Source organism: Balaenoptera ricei, chromosome 9, assembly GCF_028023285.1.
Source record: "Balaenoptera ricei isolate mBalRic1 chromosome 9, mBalRic1.hap2, whole genome shotgun sequence".
NCBI classification, from domain to species: domain Eukaryota; kingdom Metazoa; phylum Chordata; class Mammalia; order Artiodactyla; family Balaenopteridae; genus Balaenoptera; species Balaenoptera ricei.
In genome coordinates, this window is record NC_082647.1 from 44,735,704 (window position 1) to 44,756,846 (window position 21,143).

The window sequence follows — 21,143 nt, forward strand, 5'->3', positions numbered from 1 at the left end:
TTCAATACTGCACATCAATGAGTAAACACAGTAGGTGTGATACATACTTCTCACCACCAAAAAAAACTATAACGGATTTATCACTCTGATGGCAGACTAAAAGAGTCAGTGTGACTTTTTGGATGGCTTCATTGGGAAAGTCACAAGCTAATATTAAAAAACCCACGACTCCAAAAAGGGAAGAAAAGTTCACATATTTTACTATCAAACTACTCTATTGCCAAATTTCCTTAAAAACTGAAACTAATTCTATTAACTCATTCTTTATATTATATAAAAGAAGACTTCTGTATATTTTCTATATAAACAGTATGCCATTCTTTTAGGTCCTTGTATTTTTAGCTTGCCAAAGGTATGTTTTATTCTGATTAATAATATGTATTGATATCTAAGACATGTAACTAATGATATAAAGATTGAGTGGCCTTACACCTAGAAAATAAAACAAAAGTAGGAGTGTATTTTTTTTACTAGCGCATATCATAAACTCTTTTACTCCTTGAGCATCAGCCTTGGTTACCTGGTCCTATCTCTTAAAGAATTCAGAATATAATATAATAGAGCAAACATTTCCTTAGAATTTATAACTTATTTTTTAGAGTGGTAGGTTGAGAGGAAAATATGGTCACTCTACAATAGAATAAGATCAAAGCATAACATATTTTCTAATAATACCCACATGAATTCCTGAGGGAACAATTAAGATCATGAAGTCTCTGTCCAACAATGAATAAATCCATTGTACTTTGTTAACCTATTTGGAATTATTTTACTAAGAAAAATTAAATCACTTCTAATCAGCGGGGATCACTATGATGTAATGGTCATCAGCATAATTAAGAGTTGGGAGATTCATATTCTATTTATGATTCCATAGGAAACTATATATGAACTTTGATCCAACTTCTCAATCAAGAAGAGAGGATAGCGATGCTTATCTCTTCTGTAAAAGCCCCCATTCTAACACTAATTATATTATTTTTTGGATGTGTGCTTTCATAACAATGATTGAAAATAAAATATTAAGCCAGGCTTTTTGCTCTAGTATTACCTAAAATCCAGGAAATGTTTTACATTTAGCTGTCGGCAGTTCTGGAAGAGAAACCAACATCTCCTGTTTCCTGCTCTTTTCAATCCATATCTAAACACCTAGATATTTCAGGGACAAAAGTCCTTCGGAAACATGAAATTACAGCCAGAGAGAAGTAGCTCTACAAAGACAGTATAGCATCACAGCCACCTAAGTCGTTGGACTGATGTTTTCCAATGGGATGAATATGATACTCTCAAGAATCTCTTAAGAAGAAAAAAAATAGTAAGAAGGGGAAATGAAGCTGAAAAGAGACATCTAGTTAAGAGGAAAAAGCACTCCAGGTTACTGATAGGGAAATATATATTACAATACAGTGCTATTACATAAGGCCTTTTCTCACAATGATCAAAAGTTGCTAAAGAACAGAAAGGGAATTTCAATCCAAATAGCCTATGTTTAAGAGAACCTAGAAAAAATTATATAAGTTGCCCAAAGGAAAAAAAGAATCATTTCCAAGGCAAGAAAATGTGTGTACATTTGTCAGCTTACTAAGCAAAAATGTTCCACTCAGACTGCACCCTTCAGGTAGAGTGAGAAATGGTGTGTGCTGAATATCCAATGTTTAAACAGTACCTCTACTATGTGACTCAGCTGGGTGAATGTTTCTTTCATATATAGCCCTACTTTTTTTAAGTATACCCAACTTACTATACTATGGCAATGTTAATGTGATTTTTATCACAACTTGGGTTGGCTGTTTATACTAAGATTAATCTTTGAAAAGCTTATGGAACTACTTACTATATTACGCTGTGATACCTAAATATCAAAGTCATTTCCTAAGCAAAATTATATGACATAAATTCCATACAGAGTAAAAAACAGTGAATTCAATCACTTTCCTAAATTGATAAACTTTGGTACAGATATAGATAAACTTAATATATTTTGCCCAAACTGCAGACAGTGAGAGAAACCCAACCATAATCTAACAAGTGCTTACAGAAGACTAAACAAAGAGATGGGGTAATGTAACCAAGGACAGTCTCTCTTTCTTGTTTCTCAGCTTTATTAATTCATTTATAGAGCGAATATATACTGAACACCCATTATGTGACTGGCACTAAGGATATGGCACTGAAGAAGACGAGTAGAATGCAGGTGGTGGTGGTGGTGGTGGTGGTGGTGGTGGTGGTGGTGGTGGTGATGATCGTGATGATCGTTTTAAAAGAATTAAAATGTAATTTTATTATTATAATGATTTGTTAGTTAATTATCATAATTCAACAAAGTGGATTCTATTACTATTCCCATTTTACAGATGAATACATTGAGACTAAGAAAATTGAATACCTTGCCCTGGGTCACACAGATAGAAATGAGAGGAAAAATAATTCCTGGCCCAACTCTATTCTTAAACTACTTCCCCACCACAATCACCGTAATGTATTAAAGACTATAAATTACCAAACCCTGACCTATGCCTTTCATAAACATTATCTCATTGAACCTTCAACAAATATCTAGTGGGGTCAGTATTATTCATCTGGATTAGGATTATCTCAATACTCAGCACTGAAAAAGTTTTTTTAAAAAAAGTAGGTAGATTCAGAGTAATGGTGAGAACCTCTTTGACCATTTCCCTTCCCTCCCTTTTTTAAGACAGAAATCCTGCCTAAGGAACTTCTTATTACACAAAGAGCTTAGAAGTGTTTTTTTCTAGAAGTAACAAAGCCTAAAACTTATCTTCCCTAAAGTTTCTATTTAGAGGCCCAGAATTTAAACCAATACATTTTGATCCCAATTTATCAGAGTCCGCCACTATCACAAACCCTTTGAAAGTCTGCAAATACACCTACAGATACTGAATCAAAGTTAGGAGAAACCATGGCAGAGACTTTCAGGTCATCTTCTCTCTCGGTCATAGGCCAAACACCTGTAATTTTAAGAGAAAAAAAAGTACTTACTCATAAAGTAAAACTTGCTGTATATAGTTGTTTTAAGGTTTATCTATACCATATATCAAAAATATACTCACGAGTTGAAAAAAAAAAACTGAGGCATTACAGAATGAGAAGCTTTATGCTAATTCTTTCCCCTCTACATTACTAGAAAGAAAAACTGTCTCTTTTTCCAAAGATATTAGCTAAGATGTGACCCATTGACTGACCAGTGTCAGGAATTTCAATTCCCTATCCTTAGCTACTGGTAGAAGCCCAGAAGAGTACAACCCTTTTGAAGGTAAACTGGCTATAATTATCAAAATGTAAAATTCACCAAAAAAATGTAAAATTCACATACCCTGTGACTTAACAATTCTACTCCCAAACATTTACCCAATATTCATAGACATGCCCAAGGAGTTTCTCTGTTGCTAGTAATTATTAAAAACAAAAACAGCCTAAATCTAAATTATATTTCTATTAATAAATAGTTAACTAAATTATGGTATATCAACACTGTGCAATGGTCCAAAACCCAAAACTCTAAATAAGAGTGCTGTCCATCGTTATATACTGACATGAAAAGAACTCCAAGATATGCTATTGATTAAAAAAAAGCAAGATGTAGTACAATGTCTCTAATACACACATATTTGTGTAAAAACAATTATATAAACAGGAAAATTTTCTCAAAGAATACACAAAAACTCTTAATAAAGGTTACCTTTAAATAATCTAGTGGAACTAAGACCTGGGGTTTATGCTTTCAGTACTGTTTGAATTATTTTGACCATATTCATTTTCTCTTTACAACTTAAAATTTCACAATTTAAAAAATGTTTATAGTGCATAATGAGATATTATGAACAAGTTATAGAGATCCTAAATAAACAAGAAACATAAATAATACATATGCACATACATATGTGTATATATATACATATATATATGACAGATTATTGGCTGTCCCCCTAACATCCATTCTTCCCTCCTCCTTCTTTGTGGCAGAACACTAATTCTGTTGAAGCATTCACCTCATCTCAAAGTTATTGAATTGGTCAAATCCCATCATGATGATTTCATTCCCCTGACCTTTTGTTGTTTTAGTCGTGAGCATGGAGCCTAATCCTGGCAGATGTGAGGTGAGGAAAGGTGGGAGTCGGCATGCTGGTACATGCTTCTGGGAAAGCTAGTCCTCCCTAATAAATGGGGAGACTTGGGAGAAATATCTCTCTTCTTCCCTGTGAATCATACTTGCACATAATGCCTGGAACTGCTAAAATCACCCTGTGACCCTGAGAGGAAACATCCCCCCACACTGAGGATGGCTGACTGAAAATATAGAAAGCACCTGGATGATGTCACATGAATCAGCTGTCTCACAAAGAGAAAAGAACCGCCTACAATTGCCACCAGGCATTCCCACCAATATTACACTGTTTGGAATAAGAATTTCCAAAACTTAGTGAGAGTACAAAAGGCTGCTTGTTGCCCACCCAGTAAAGATTCTTCAGTTCTTCTTCACTAAAAAAGAGTGCAATTTTATCCTAAGTAACAAAGTGCTCAACCAAAATGCTAAATTTCCCAGGCTCTTTTGCAGCTTGGAGTGGCCAGTGAGAAGTAAATGGAAGCTGTTCAGGGTGTGGCTTCCAGGAAAGATCGTTAAGTGGGCTGACTCAGCTGCAGATGTGAGGGCAGGAGTTCCAGAAGCCATCCTAGACCAACAGAAGACCCTGGGTGAGAAGGAATCAGAGTCCCTGATGACTTTGGAACTGCCAAATCAACCCTGGACTGCCCATTACTGGACTTTTTTTCCATGAGAAAGAAATAAACCTGTGCCTTATTTAAGCACCCTATTGAGGCATTCTGTTATATGCAGCCAGACATAACCCTGAATAGCACATCTTCCAACAAGGTTACCAAGTACAAATGTTTCTACTACGCAATGGTAGAAGCAACTTAGTTATCCTAGACATATTTCAAATGGATGAAGACTTTCATTTATACGCCCATGTCTTACTGCTCTCTTTCTCTTCCTGAAGACACAACTATGCTGTGTGGGAGTCTGTCTCAGTATTGCACCCTTTCCTTCATATCCATCCCAAGTAAAGAACATATCAACTGTCTAAATAAATCATAAGGAAACTCTGTTTTTGAAAGTGCCGACTGATAGATGTTGTTGACTACTAGTAACAGAAATGCAAGGCAGGATTCTCACTAATGAGTTGAGTATGAAAAGCTTCAAAATCCATAAGCCATACAGAAATTATTACTATAATTTCATGCTTACAACATACATCCCTCATATAACTTACACACATAAAATCAGCTTCAAAAATACTTTTATTACAGTAGATAATATATACCATGTGTACAACAAAATATACTCTTTAAATTGGCTTTACATTTTGCTGCAATTCTTGCTTTGAAGAAATAAAAAAAGCTTTTAAGTGCTGAACATAACCCACAAGACTGTGAACTTCCTTTTTGCAAGTTAAAGTCACTGTACTAAAATAGGTGGCATTTAAATGAATAATGAGGTCATCAAAAAGTTCAGAGTTTTAACTTCTCATAGTCTTCTGTAATGAAATGATTTGGTGCTTTTATATAATTACAGGTATTTTAATGAACAAATATACCACAATTTTATAAGTGTAGAGAATACTAAATTTTTTCCATATCTAGAAATAAAATATGTTAAAAGTCTCTCTCTTTTAAAAGAGTCTCGGTTTCTTTTTTAGGAATAATACCAAATGATGGTGGCAAAGAAGGGGCAGAGAACTTCAAATATTAACTTTGAGGTTATATAAATAATAAACTTTGCACTCAAGTCTGTAGGTACATCCCTAGCTTAATTAGCACTTATTTCAAGATACACAGAATAATCAGGGTAATGACAAGTAAAACAGCCTAACCCTTCTCACCCAGGGGAATCACTATGGCCACCAAAAAATAAATTTTAGCTGTAAGGGATTTACCTGAGAAATGTTTTACATAATCAAGTGTTCATCAAAATATCGTTAGCACATTGTTTATGGAAAGGCCAAAATCTCAAGACACAAAATTTGGAGTGAAAAGCCACATTAAATTTATTTAACCAACTCTGGAAATTTCATGTTTCATATGTATGCCACTCTTCTCCAATTACATTTTTAAATGACAAAATGAGACATATTCCATTAATCCCAAAACACTAGTATCAAAAATGGAAAAAAATGTGCAATATGACACATCCAGTTTTAACTATTTTCTATTTGACATGAGGGTCCTGACAACAAATGGGTTTTTAAATAATTGGAGGTACTTAAAAGACCTAAGTTTCACTTGCTTACTTTCAAAACTTTCTAAGAGAATGTATAAAACCGAAGCATAATAATTTTATTTTAATATTAATATTTTTAAAATATATTATCTAAATTCCTCTGAATGTCTCTTGGTAATATGGACTCAAAAATACATAAATCTAGGAAAGTGATTGGACCAGGATTAAGACTGGCTCTGTTGTTTTGGTTGGCTTTTGATGCTCTGCTTCTTTTATTATTCCTGCTTGTTTTAACATTTCTTTTATGTGAAAATAGTCCATATTTTTTCTCATTAAAAAAATACTTTTACCTGACCCTGAGAAGCGAACTTAAAGTAATGCTTTTCACATGTCCAACTCAAACTGCAGGATTGCTGTTTTGTTTCTCCTTTTAATTTACAGTAAAATTATACCCTTGTGAATCCCAAAGTAAGATAATATTGAGTTATACAAAACTCAAGAACTGAAAATATCATCAGCCTCTGAGTCATTAGAAATCAGCATACCACAGGCTACACTCCATTTGGATGGCTAATTAACTACAAACATAAATTATATCACTAGGCTGCAAATGACTACATTTTTAGTAACAAAGTAGTAATTCACGTACTGCTTTGATTTCTTTTAAAAGAAGCAACTAAAATTTTTTCAGGGATATTAGAAGTTAATAAATGATCACTCTAAACCTTAATGTAATTCTAAAGGTCTAAAACCACTATCCAAAGAAATACATGTTCCTTTCTTAGAGTTTAAAGAAAAAAACTCAGCACTGTCCCTGAAACACACTAACAAAAGTATTACCTTAAATAGGACATATTTTTCAGAAGCTATAAAATTAAGCACAAAGACTAGTATGTTAAAGAGCAATGCTGTTTTTACAAAAATGACTTTAAATAAGGCTGGGGGGAGAAAATCAACTAATATGTACAAAACATTATCCATATACAAAATAATATAAATTTTATAATGAATACTAAAATCAAATAATAAAAAGCTGCAAATGAAATACCTTGTGATTTGTTAACATCTTTGATGATTTTCTGAAGTTCTTTCAATTCTATATCAAGTTCATCATAGTTTAGTTCTCTAGATTCAACTTTTGGAGCTTGGAACAAAGAAGGGTCTGTCCCCAGGTATGAACACTGCAAGTGACCATCATCACTCAGAGTGACTATCACTCCCTTTAAATCACTACAAATAGGAAGAGAAAATGAGACATAATTAAAATTTTTGGTGGATTTAGACTTAATCTAGACCAACTAGATTTTCATTCAATTCAGCTTCAACATACCATTAAGAAAATGACTATATAATGTATCTATTTCTAAAGTTTTACATCAAGGACTCAATTTAAATGTTTCAAACATGATTTACATTTACAGAAATATAACAATTATTATTAAAGCTTCCACTTTTGGGGACATAACTATGTGGCAACTTCTGCTCTAAGAGCTTTTCAAGGTCTTACTTGTATCATTCAATCCTCACTGCACCTCCCACTTGGCAGATTCATAATAAGCAGTGAACAACACGTAGGAGCTACAATGGATCAAGAGCTAGGCTACTGGCTGGCTGAAGACTAGGGCTGAGGCACAGGAGGGAAGATGGGACAATCCAGGGGAATGGGAAGGTTAGTGGAGGAAGCCCTACGAGGCCTTGAAGAGAAATGTGCCCCCTGCTCTTTTCCTTTTCCTTCTCTCTACCCTTGGGACATGCTTCCCCTCCCTCCCCAGGTCCACTCACCATGGCTTCCTTCACACACACTCCTATTCAAGTAGCTCTCTGGTCTGTTCTCTCTTTCCCTTCACTCTTAGACAGAAGTATCCCATTTTCTCATTTAGTAGCTCTTTCTCCATCACTCTTCTCATCCTGATTATCTCTTTTCCTCCCCAACCTTTCACTCTTCCTTCTCTCTTAGGCTCCCTCATCTCTGTTATTCTCTAGAAACAGCCACAATATATAAATTATAGATAACTTTAGCATAAATGCTTAAAAATAAAAGTTGTACGTTTTCCTGAACTTGCTATAAAAAGTAGTTGAGATGAACACTATTGGCTTCCTCCCTACCTTACCCAGAGGGGAAAAAATTCAATATTGCCATAAGTCATTTTGAACTGATATAAAATGAATTTGTTTTAGATTTGTTTGTTGTGTTTTCTATTGGTCTGTGATTTAAAAAAAACAAAAAACAAGTTTTCCAACACTTTTCTAAAGGTTAAATATTAGTCAAAAACAACAGAAAACTTGAGAGAGAAAAGAACTTGAAAAGAAGTGTTGCTATTTATCTGAAGAAAAGGAGTTAAGGTATATAAGGGTCTAGGACTCATTCAGAACAAATAAGAATTTTTAAAACTCCCCAACTTCGGGTCACAGCAAGTGGTCAGCTCATTAATCTAAAAGCTCAACTTGATTGACAGTAAATACTACCATTGCTCAATCCTTCCCATAAGGTGGCCACCAGCAACCACTTCACCACCTGCCTTCAATACAATATTCCTGTACATACTTTCTCCAGGATATATACATAATTCTGTAATGTGACTTCAGAAAAATAAAAAATAGATTGGTATCACTGATTTGATAGCTAAAAAACTAGCTAAAAACTAAAAAGGGGACTTGGGTTCTAGCTCTGACTCTGCTCTATGTAGCTGAGTCAACTTGGAGAAGTCTTCCTAAATGCTTTATGTCTAAAATGAGAGGGTGAAACGAGATGATCCTCAAAGGTCTTTAAGTTTAACAAACTGGTTCCATCAAAATAGCTCAGAAAATAAATACTCCCAAATAAAATTATTTTCCTAAAATAAAATGTTTTCACCCCTGTAGTATCTCTGGGCCTGACCCTTTCCTTGCAGGCAACTGAAGCCACTTAGTGGCCATGGAAATCCCAACTTCCAGCTCTGACAAGCCCATTTCAAGAGGGCAAACCTCTGTCCTTATTGAGTTAGTTGTGACTGTAGTCTGTTCCCCATTCCACCCAGACCTACTGAAGTCTGAGAATACAGTATGTCCTAAGGAAATGCTAGGAAACTAAAAGGCAGAGCTTCTCAGACAATGTGGGGATCACCTGTTCTTTGAATCCAAAAGGGTATTTCCATTTTATCTTCCCCCTTTGAGTGATCCATTATAAAGGAAACCTAGCATGAGGCATTACAAATATACCTCACTATCCAAATTTATTTGGTCTTTGAATTGGATAGCTTATTACGGAATCAGTTTCATCCCACTGTTTTAGATGGCAAATAGCAACAATTTAGATACAGGGATTTATCTAAAAATTTATCTGAACCTATTAAGTTGTTGAGTTCAGATAGAGAGAGTTTGAATAGTAGTGTATACACATATTTCTTCAGCATCTCAAAAAGAAAAAATTCTTTACTGGTGTTTTGAGGTGTCCAAACAGAAAAGGGAGGAGCCAGGGTCTTTACCCACTTAAAGAGCCTAACAAGCATCACCAAAATGTCTTAACACTAAATTACAAAACTTAAGCAATTTACTTTTTTCTTATCAGCGGTATTAGAGCCATTACATACAATTTAGATCAAATAACAGAAATTTAGAATAGCTGAATTCATTTAACATTGCATGTTTTATTCCACAGGAACACTAACACAAGCTCTAAAAATTTTAGAATAAATCAGTGAAATTTCTGTCTAAAACATCTATGATGGAAAAAGTACTTTGACACAGGCCTATACCACTACTTAATACATAAGTAATGTCATCACTTGGTATCTTAAATGCAAAGGAAAATTTTAAATTATATGTATATAAATATATATATATATCATTCCTAAAGTTAAGCCCAACCTAAGTATAAAGTCCAATTTAAGTATAAAAGAGAATACAATCAAGATTTTTTTAATCTTTCTACTTAAAGAACATTTTAAAAACAATATTGTCCATGTGAGTTAATGAGTAAAATTTTCTGAGTGATAGAATTTTATGGTTAGAAGAAGCCATCAAGTAAATCAAGTATTGTGTACCTTATTACTTACATCCTTAGAGTTAACACTTTCAAAATGAAGGTCTCTAGATTACTCTGGTCCTTGAAATACATCAGCTAAACCAAGGAACCAGAATGATGTATTTTATGAGGACTCAAGGTCAAAGATGATATATTGCTAGGACACACAATAATTTTGTGATTTTAGCAATGGGGCATGAAATTAAACAATAGAGTTAGCTCAGGAAACTGAGGGTAATTGTTTCTTCACTCAGTAAACAGATCCTGGCCTTAACAACACATTCAAACAAAATTCCAGATGGATTTTAAAAGTTAAATTAAAAAATATGAAACTACAAAAATATTTATCTGCCCTTGGGATGGAAAGAACTTTTGCTGCAAGAAAGCAATAGAGGACAAAGCAAAGGATCTCTAAATTAAACCACAAAAAAATTTTAAACTCGTTCTATGCTTTAAAAATACATCACAGTAAAAAGAACAAAAGACAAACAAACTGGGAAGACCTTGGCAACCAACATAAATATATGATTTAACTTGAATCATATGAAGTTGTGGATATTCAACTGTTTTTGACCTATAAAAATAATTTTGTATGTTTCATCTACTATGTAAAGAACTCTTACTAGTCAATGAAAATGAGTATATCTCAAAAGAAAAAGGTCAAAGAAAATGTACAATTCACTTGAATCAGCAACTTAAAGGTTAAATAATCTATGGAATTAAAACTTTTATCTAGTTCTCTTTTTCTGACAAGGCCAATCTATAAAGTGAGCAACTTGAAAGTATTTGAAATACAGCTCAAAAGATAAAAAATGAACAGTTTCTTTTGCTAATACAATAAAACAAATGAATAATAGCTTTAAAAACAAATGAAAAGAACATGCACTGAATCTAACGGTTCTTGTCCAGCTGCACTTTATGCAAAATAGAAATATTTTAAATTATCAAATCATCAAAGTCTGGTTTTTATTATGATATACAGATATCAAAGAAATCTTAAAAACTTAAATTTTGGATTCTTTCATGCCTTTACCAAAATAATACTGAAACAGAAAACAAAAAGTAGGAAGGTGCACGATTTTCATCTAGTCTCTTTTTTATTTACTATCTGCCTCTCATTTCTCTACTATATTTCATTTGCTTATCATTCACTCACTCATTCATTCATTCATCAAATATTTTCAAACACCTGTTATATGCAGGATGCCATTTGAAGTGCTATAGAGCATACACAGATAAAATCAGAAATTAGCTGAAAAAGATTGCAACCATGTAAAAGAATAAGACATGCACCTCGATAAGTATGCATGGGGTGGAAAACATAAGAGCTATAAGACAAGTATAAAGTACTTTAGTGTTCAGAAGTAGGAATGTCATTTCTAGCCAAGGGGATCAGGGAAATTTTGATGGAGGAAATAAAAGCTTAAGCTGGACAATGAAATTCAGTCTATTCTTCACATTATTTCTGAAATCTGAATTAACTCACATGTGATTTGTAAGCAAGGAAATGATGTCAATAGAACTTTGAAGTTGGTTCATACTCTTTTACCCATCGCCTGACTGTTTTGAACCTCCAAGTAGTAGCAGGAAAATATAGTACATGACTATATACAAAGCACCATTATTCCACTGTTCTTTTTGGCTCAGTTTGCAAATATGTCCTGGATTGAAAGTGCTTCTTACATGGTTCTCATGTTCAGTTTGTCTTTTGCTCTTTTTTCCTCAACGCTTCCTTCACGCTACCATCATCTTTCTATTTAAAAGTAAAGTCCTATTTTAATATGACTGTTATTTGGGTTTGGTTTGTTTGTTTGGTTGATTGGTTGATTGGTTTCTTGGTTGGTTGGTTTGCTTTGCTTTGCTTTTTTGGTGCTCCAATCACAGTTGTATAAATTTTAAGTGATCTGCCCCATGACAATTTATTTTGTTTGTTCGTTTGTTTTTTACTTGACATATAGTTGATTTACAATGTTGTGCCAATCTCTGCTGTACAGCAAAGTGACTCAGTTTTACACGTATAGACATTCTTTTTTTTAATATTCTTTTCCATATGGTTTATCCCAGAAGATTGGATCTAGTTCCCTGTGCTATACCATAGGACCTTGTTGTTTATACATTCTAAATGTGGCAATTTATTTTTAAAGGCTTCTTACTGTTAACTTGTAATTTATTACATTATAACATAAATATCTGTAGTATTTGAGCCTTTGGGATTTGGAGAACAGGTGTGAAGAACATTCAGCACGGAGAACATGAGAGAAGAAGAGGGAGAAAAGTTTAGACTATGTATGAGAAAGAACAAGCAACCTGGATACAACATTCATTGAATAAAAAAAAAAAAAAAAAGAGGAAAGAGACTCTGGGGAATAAGGCCATCTAAAGATCTTAAGCTTTAATCTATGTAATTGTGGAACCAGTAAAGGCTTTTGAGCTAGTGAGTGACATAAGCAAAATATGCTTTAAAAAGATGTACCCTAAAAGACTCAATATAGTTTAAAATGTTGATTCTCACCAAAATGATCCATAATGTAACACAATCCAAATGAAAATCCCAGAAAGCTTTTTTTTGTAGAAACTAACAAGCTGATTTCCACATGTCTATGGAAGTGCCAAAAAAACCACCTAGAATGGCAAAACAATCTTGAAAAAAAGAATAGAGATGGAGGGCTTTCATAAACTGACTTCAAGACACACTGTAAATCTACAGTAATTGAGGAAAAGGACTTGTGTCCTCTGCATATAAAGAACTACTATAACAAATGACCAAGACACACACACACACACACACACACACACACACACACGCATACAAAATTCAACTGGGCAAGACTTGAATAGATATTTCACAGAGTAAAGTATAAAAACTGTCAACAAGTTAAGAAAAAATGCTCAATATTATTAGTCATTAGGGAAATGCAAATTAAAATCACAATTCGCTACCACCACACATACATCAGAATGTCTAAATTTAAAAGATTGACTGCATTAAATGCTGGAGAGGATGTGGAGCAACCAAAACTCTTATATATCACTGGTGGGAGTGTAAAATGGTTTAACTAATGTGCACAAAAGTTTGGCAGTTTCTCATTAGACTAAACATATACCAACCCTCTAACCCAGCAATTTTACTCCTAGTTATTTATCTAAAATAAATGAAAACATATGTCCACAAAAAGGCTCATACATAAAATGAGATAAACAAGTTATGATACATTCATTGAATGTAACATTACTCAGCAGCAAAAAATAAACCAACATTGGTACATGCAACAACAAAAATGAATGTTGAAAAATATTATGCTGAAAAAAATGACAGACATAAAAAGTACATACTGTGTGATACCATTTATATGAAGTTCTAGAACAGGCAACACAAATCTATTATGAAAAAAATATGAACAGTTGTTACCTGGAAGCAGGGAAGAAGGGGATTATTAACTGGAAAGGGACACAGGGAAAATTTCTGTGATGGAAATGTTCTATAACTTGAGAGAACTATGGGTTACACAGGTGTATATCCATTTGTCAAAACTGTACAGTTAAGGTTTGTGATTCCCAATGTATATAAATTTTACCTTTGAAAAAGGAATTAAAAAATAGGGTAGGCAGAGGTGTAGAAAAAGCCAGCATGCCAGAACACTGGTAAGTGCTGAAGCTGAGCACTGGCTACAAGGGTGTTCATGATGCCATCCACTTACTTTGTATGTATTTAAACTTTTCCATAATACAAAAATTGGGGGGTTTAAAAAGAAGCAAATAAAGTGTATACATACTACACAAATACATATAAAGTGATACCACCAACACAAAATACTTTTAGTGATAACGTATAAAATCTACCTTGACGTGAGCTGGGACCTGCCTCACATTTTAGCACCCATTCCCACCCTTATTCACACATGCATAAACAGACACACAGAACTTTTAAGTGTGTGTGTGTGTGTGTGTGTGTGTGTGTGTGTGAAACAGAGAGAGAGAGATGATTTATGTGAATACTTGGTATTTTTAAGTACCTTGTTGACATATAGCTACTTAAATGAAGCAACAATTCCACAGCAACTGATTCACTGGTAAAAAAAAAACTAACAAGCCAATGTGTGGGCCCATCAATGTGACCCTTTCCCCCCCAAATAATTAAAGGCATCATTATTTTTTGATGCTAACACTGACTCCTCTTTTAAAAAGTATCTCTTCCACAGCCAATCTTACTACCTTCAAATAAAATAGACCACTTTACTATACCCACTAAATAATACTTATATAGTAGCATCTACAAAATGTTATAGCATTTCTTTAAATTTTTGCATGTTTGTCACCTTTAACCAGGCTGTTAATTCCCTCAGGGCAGGAATTATGTGACACTGAATTTGTGTCCCTCAGTGCCAGACACAATGACTTCATCTATATGAAATTTTCCAAAAGAATTCAAAATTCACCTCTAATACTAAGTCATAAGCAAATACAAAAATACCACAACACTCCATATACCAATCAATAATTATAGACTAACAAATAAATCTAGAAGACCTCTGTAATTGTCCATAATACTTCAAATGGAACCCTTTAGATCAATATAAGATAAACCCAACTTTATTTACAGTTATCTAATGTCCCTTCCTTATTCCTTCTAATCATCAAATAATAAGACAATGCCAAAAGGAGTGGGAAGATAAGAATATGCAGGTGGTAGCTCTAACCTGGCACTGAGCCTTGAACGTATGAATGCCAAGAAAGCTAGTATGCAAATATAGTCTCTCCCAAGGAAAATAAGAACATTTTCTAAAGTAAAAGTTCAAAGCAATGAATCTTTCCATAAATAAAACTAGATGTTGGAGTCCTTCCCTGATGCATGAAAGAAGACATGATTTGATGCCATAATTTTCTAATGTATTAAGCCCTTACCAGAATTAAGTCAGGCATTAAGGAAACAACCTGTGTATTTTTAGCTCTTACGTGTTGAGGAGTTACTTTTGCAATTTTTAAAAATAATTAGGCCTTGTTTGTTCTTCTCTGTATGACCATCTCCCAGGCAAAGCTTCATATCAATACCTTTTGACATACATAGTTCGTACCGAATACAAAATCTGGGAGCCAGGAAGAATCAAGCGTAGAATCTAAGTTTCCTGATTCACAGTGAGGTATATTTTTGCCCACCATTCCATGTTGACTTCCCAAGAATGGAAAATTTAAAACAATTTTTAAGGTGTAATTTGAGGTTTGTGTAAATGGTTTTTAGTTATTATTGCTATCCACAATTAGCCTCGATAATCAAGAGCTGGATTATTTAATATGAGAGACATGGTAATTAGAATGCCCAAGAAAAGGACAAGTAAAATGGGGGAGCCAAGGCCAGAGTCCAAACATATCATAGTAAAAATAGCTCTGCCAAAAGAAGTTGTCACAGCAAATTGCAGAAATTACAGAGGTTGTAGTTGGGTAGACTGAACAAAATACCATTTGTAGTAAAGAAATTTCTAAGCATCAAAAACTCAGACGTGAGCTTGCTCTTTCAAACCTATCTCTTATTAGACTTATTAGAAAGTCACACAAGACTGCTAAATCTGGCTAATTATGTTCACAAGACTGAACAGGTAAATTGCTAAACAGAAAAAAAAAAGAAAAGATATAACTTCTAGAGGTGCCTATTTTGCACTGGGGAAGCAAAATACATTTATAAGGACTTAACTCTAACCTCTTTCATTATTGAAAATTATGTGTTTATTTAGAACTTACTGAATCCAGGCATCATTCTAGATGTTATAGATAGATAGGCAGGTTACACTGGTCATTTTCCTCAAAGAACTTAAAGTACAGTGGCCATTACAGATATGTAAATCAAACAAAAATGTATGAGATGTATGAAGCATGCTCTGATGAATGATGGATGTAAGCAAGGGAACCAATAAAAACAAAGTGAAAGAATATCAAAATCAGACAGTGAGCAGACAGAATGCTTTCTAGAGGAGATAACACAAGCAGGAATTGGATAAGAGAAGGAGCAGGGTATTCCAGCAAAGCATTTTCCTTAAAGGGGACACACACACACACACACACACACACACACACCCTGCATAGAGTACAGGGCATTCAGAAGGTGTTTTACCAAAGCCAGAACCAAATAGATATTCAACAAATATCTATGTGAGTATCAAAGATGTGTCAGAGATAGTTCTCAAAGTGAGTACCAGTGAAGAAACGACACAAAAATCTCTGTCCTCCAGGAGCTCACATTCTGGTAAGGAGAGGAAAAACAATGAACAAAAGAAATAAATATATAGTAAGTTCAAAGGTGACAGGCGCTATGAAGAAAAAGTAAGCAGATAAAGTAAGACTCAAATTGGACCTAGAAGGAAAGACATGAGTTGCATAGGCTGGGGAGGGCATTCCAGAACAGTGGAACAGCATTAAGTATTAAGATACACCTGTTTCCATCAACCAGAAAGTCTATTTCTCCCCAAGGGGATTCATATGGAAAAGTGAGGGTGATAAAAATTAAAGATGATAAAAATACAAAGGCTTTGAATGCCCTGCAAAGAATTGTAGACCTTACGCCACAAGCAATAGGAAACCACTGAAAGATCCCAATGGAGGAGAAACAATAAATTTTCTCAGTACTCCTCAATTTCATGCAGTATTTGACAGAACTGATCATGTCCCTCCCATTCACTCATTCCATAGGCACTCACTGTGCAGCTACATGATACTGTGTTAAAAATAATATTTTTAAGGGCTTCCCTGGTGGCGCAGTGGTTGAGAATCTACCTGCTAATGCAGGGGATGCGGGTTCGAGCCCTGGTCTGGGAAGATCCCACATGCCGCGGAGCAGCTAGGCCCGTGAGCCACAACTACTGAGCCTGCGCGTCTGGAGCCTGTGCCCCGCAACAAGAGAGGCCAAGATAGTGAGGGGCCCGCGCATCGCGATGAAGAGTGGCCCCCGCTTGCCGCAACTAGAGAAAGCCCTAGCACAGAAACGAAGACCCAACAGAGCAATCAATCAATTAATCAATCAATCAATCAATCTTTAAAAATAATAATAATAATAATATTTTTAAATTAACTCTATATTATATGTCATAAAAGGTTACAGAGGTGTGGTTCATCTCTGGTCACTAAGGAAGATAGGTGCTTGTATTCCATTCTAGATAACACAAGATCCTATGTGCTAAGTAATATAATGAATGAACAAAGTTCAATAGTAACATAGAAAAGGACACTATAAAATGTTAATATTATGAAACCAAGGAAGCCTTCATGGAGGATTTGAAAAACAAATAGGATGTAAACAAAAAGAGATGGCCAGAAAAAGGGTATTTCAGGTGGAGAATTTTAGAGGGACACAATCATATGTCATCTCAAGTGCAGTATGGCAAAAATCATAAGAGCTTTTCTGCATCAGAGTTAATTCACAAAAAATGCAAATCTTTCTGGGCCACATTACTTTTCTTCCAAAATTAAAATAGCTTTTATTATAATATACCCTGTGGGGAAAAGTGTATTTCTTACTATTTAGACTAACATTCTTTTTTATGTTGTTTTGTTTTTTTGGGTTTTTTTGTTTTTTTTTTTTAGATTAACATTCTATTGAAGAATGTCAGTGGGAAAAAATAATGACCACTATTTTAAGCAATTAAAATGTTAACATCAATATACAGATATTTTTAGGAGAAAAATCAAGGCAGCTTTCGAACACATCATGCGGTAAACAAGGCAGGTAAGTGAAGAGTCTCTGTAAATGCAAATGGGCCAGACTATGACAGATCTTGAAGGCTGTGAGCACTCTCTTTTAAGTAAGGCAATAACAGAATTAGACAACATTTTAGAAAGGGGATCTTTTTTTAAATGCAAGTCTAATCACACCATTCCCTGGATCAGAAACCTCCAGTGATTTCCCATTTAAAAATCAAAATCCTGGGACTTCCCTGGTGGTCCAGCGGTTAAGACTCTATGCTCCCAATGCAGGGGGCCTGGGTTTGTTCTCTGGTCAGGGAACTGGATCCCACATGCTGCAACGAAGATCTCGCACGTGGCAACGAAGATCCGCGTGCCACAACTAAGATCGGGCGCAGCCAAATAAATAAATAAACATTAAAAGTAAAATAAAATAAAAATAAAAAATCCTTTAAATTAAGCTATGACCCCTGCTTATTTGACCTGTAGTCACTTCCCTCCCCAGCCCTCCATTCCCTATCCTTCTACTGACTTCCCTCTTCCACTTCGTTGGAATTGTCATTCTCCATTCCCCTTTAGTACCTGGTATGCTCTTCCTCCCCTCCCTTTAAAAAGGATCTTTGTCTAGCTCAAGTCTACTCATCCTTCAGATTTCAACTCAGAAAATTTTCCTAGGACCTCACATTCTAGGTGAGGCTCCTTGTTTACATGCTCCCAAAGAACAAGGTACTACTATCCCTTCAGGATTTTTCACTATTGAAATAATATCTTTATCTGTGTAATCATGTATTTAATATCAGTCTTCCTCAATACAAGTTCCATAAATTCAGTGACTATGATTGCTTTGCTCAAAAACGTATCTCCAGAACCTAGCAGAGTACCTGGCACAGAGAGGGAGGCTAAATAGACATTCACTGAATTAATTAAATGAAGAAAGCGAAATAATTCTTTGTTGTGGGGGAATATCCCATGCATTCTAGGATGTTTACCACCATCCCTACTCTGAACCCACTAAATACCAATAAAAACTCTCCCTCCTCCTTGTGTTATGACAACCAAAAATGTCTCCAGGCATTGCCAAATGTCCCCTGGGTAGCAAAATCTCTCCCAGATGAGAACCACTGAGCTAGGAGATAATACATCCTGGTTTGCAAAGGTCAGTCCCAGTTTATGCCTGTTGTCCTGGTACAGTTATTAACACCACCCCCTTTCACTCTCAGAAGTATCCAAGTTAATAAATTATATTGTCATCCTACCTGGATGTATCTATATGGGTTCTCTTGCCCAGACCAAGTGAACTATTATGTACATAATGACCATGGTATTTCTTCTAACCTAGCAGAAATTATAGCATTATTTCCAAGAACTATGGTTTAAAACAAAACAAAACAAAAAACTACCTTTGTATTAGGCTTTGGAATTAATGAAAATAGTACAATGACAGTGGACAGAAGAAACACGGCAGAGATACAAAGAATAATAAATAGTACATGATGATCAATTAAATGTGGGAAAAAGAAGTCAAAGAAAATCCCTAAGGTTTAGCCTGAGAGAGCTGGATATAAAGACATCTATCAAGATTAGATATACAATAGAAGATGGGTTGTATTTTGTGGAGTGAATGGGGAGATGATGAAGATAGTAAGCTTGAATTTTGAAGCACCCTCTCAATACTCAGGTGATACCCACCAGACATGCGGAAGCACAGAACTTGCAGGGACACAGATCTTTGTGGTGATGTGCTCCGCTCCTTTGGCTCCAGTGCCATTGGACTTCTCCCACTTGTCTACTCCTAGTTTTCTTCAAGGGCTCTTCTTCCTGCTTCCTAATTTTGAGAATCCCTAAACACTACTCAAACTTCTCTGCTTCCCACTCTCTGTTAACTCTGAGAATTCATTCTATTAGCTATTACCTCTGTGATAACAATTGCCAGTCTCACTCACAGCCTGTAATCTCAAATATCATGTGACCAGATCACCTCTGAGTACTTCCACTTGAATTATATTAACTTTCATGTGTATGAGTCTTTTCAGTTTAAAAACAACTTTCACAGGGGGGGACCTTCAAGATGGTGGAGGAGTAAGACGTGGAGATCATCTTCCTCCACACAAATACATCAAAAATACATCTACATGTGGAGCAGCTCCTACAGAACACCTACTGAACGCTGGCAGAAGACCTCAGACTTCCCAAAAGGCAAGAACTCCTCACACATACCTGGGTAGGTCAAAAGAAAAAAGGAAAAACAGAGACAAAAGAATAGGGACTGGACCTGCACCTCTGGGAGGGAGCTGTGAAGGAGGAAAACTTTCCACACACTAGGAAGCCCCTTCACTGGAGGAGATGGGGGGTGGGCGGGTGGAAGCTTTGGAGCCAGGGAGGAGACCACAGCAACAGGGGTGCAGAGGGTAAAGCGGAGAGATTCTGCACAGAGGATCGGTGCCAACCAGCACTCACCAGCCTGAGAGGATTGTCTGCTTACCAACCGGGGCGGGCAGAGGCTGGGAGCTGAGGCTCAGGCTTCAGAGGTCAGATCCCAGGGAGAGGACTGGGGTTGGATGCTTGAACACAGCCTGAAGGGGGCTAGTGCACCACAGCTAGCTGGGAGGGAGTCCAGGAAAAAGTCTAGAACTGCCTAAGAGGCAAGAGACCATTGTTTTGTGGTGCGCGAGGAGAGGGGATTCAGAGGACAGCCTAAACAAGCTCCAGAGACGGGCGCAGACTGTGGCTACCAGGGTGGACAGCAGAGATGGGCATGAGATGTGAAGACTGCTGCTGCAGCCACCAAGAATCCTGTGTGCAAGCACAGGTCACTATCCACACCTCCCCTAGTGGGAGCCTGTGCAGCCCGCCACTGCCAGGGTCCTGTGATCCAGGGACAACTTCCCTGGGAGAACACAAGGAGTGCCTCAGGCTGTTGAAGTGTCACACCAGCCTCTGCCACCACAGGCTTGCCCCATATTCCAAATATGACTACCGTACCCCTCTCTGCCCCAGGCCTGAGTGAGCCAGAGCCCCCTAATCAGCCGCATCTTTAACCCCATCCTGTCTGAGCAGGGAACAGATGCCCTCAGGCGACCTAAATGCAGAGGCAGGGCCAAATCCAAAGCTGAGCCCCAGGAGCTGTGTGAACAAAGAAGAGAAAGGGAAATCTCTCCCAGCAGCCTCAGGAGCAGCGGATTAAATCTCCACAATCAACTTGATGTACGCTGCATCTGTGGAATACCAGAATAG

General features: G+C 36.0%; 1 protein-coding gene across 9 annotated transcripts in view; it reads right to left on the reverse strand.

Moving 5' to 3' along the window:
- The window catches only part of BBS9 (Bardet-Biedl syndrome 9), a 713,234-nt gene that overhangs the window by 525,415 nt on the left and 166,676 nt on the right, over window positions 1–21,143 (reverse strand). For all 9 annotated transcript variants that reach the window (XR_009504851.1, XR_009504850.1, XR_009504853.1 and 6 more), the window contains exons 10-11: window positions 7,287–7,468; window positions 2,893–2,969 (exon numbers count right to left, since the gene is read on the reverse strand). Coding sequence is in view for 3 of the 9 variants with exons in the window: in XM_059932716.1 (XP_059788699.1) it covers window positions 2,893–2,969; window positions 7,287–7,468 (259 nt within the window). In the remaining 6 variants the exon portion in view is untranslated. The remainder of the gene's footprint in view (window positions 1–2,892; window positions 2,970–7,286; window positions 7,469–21,143) is intronic.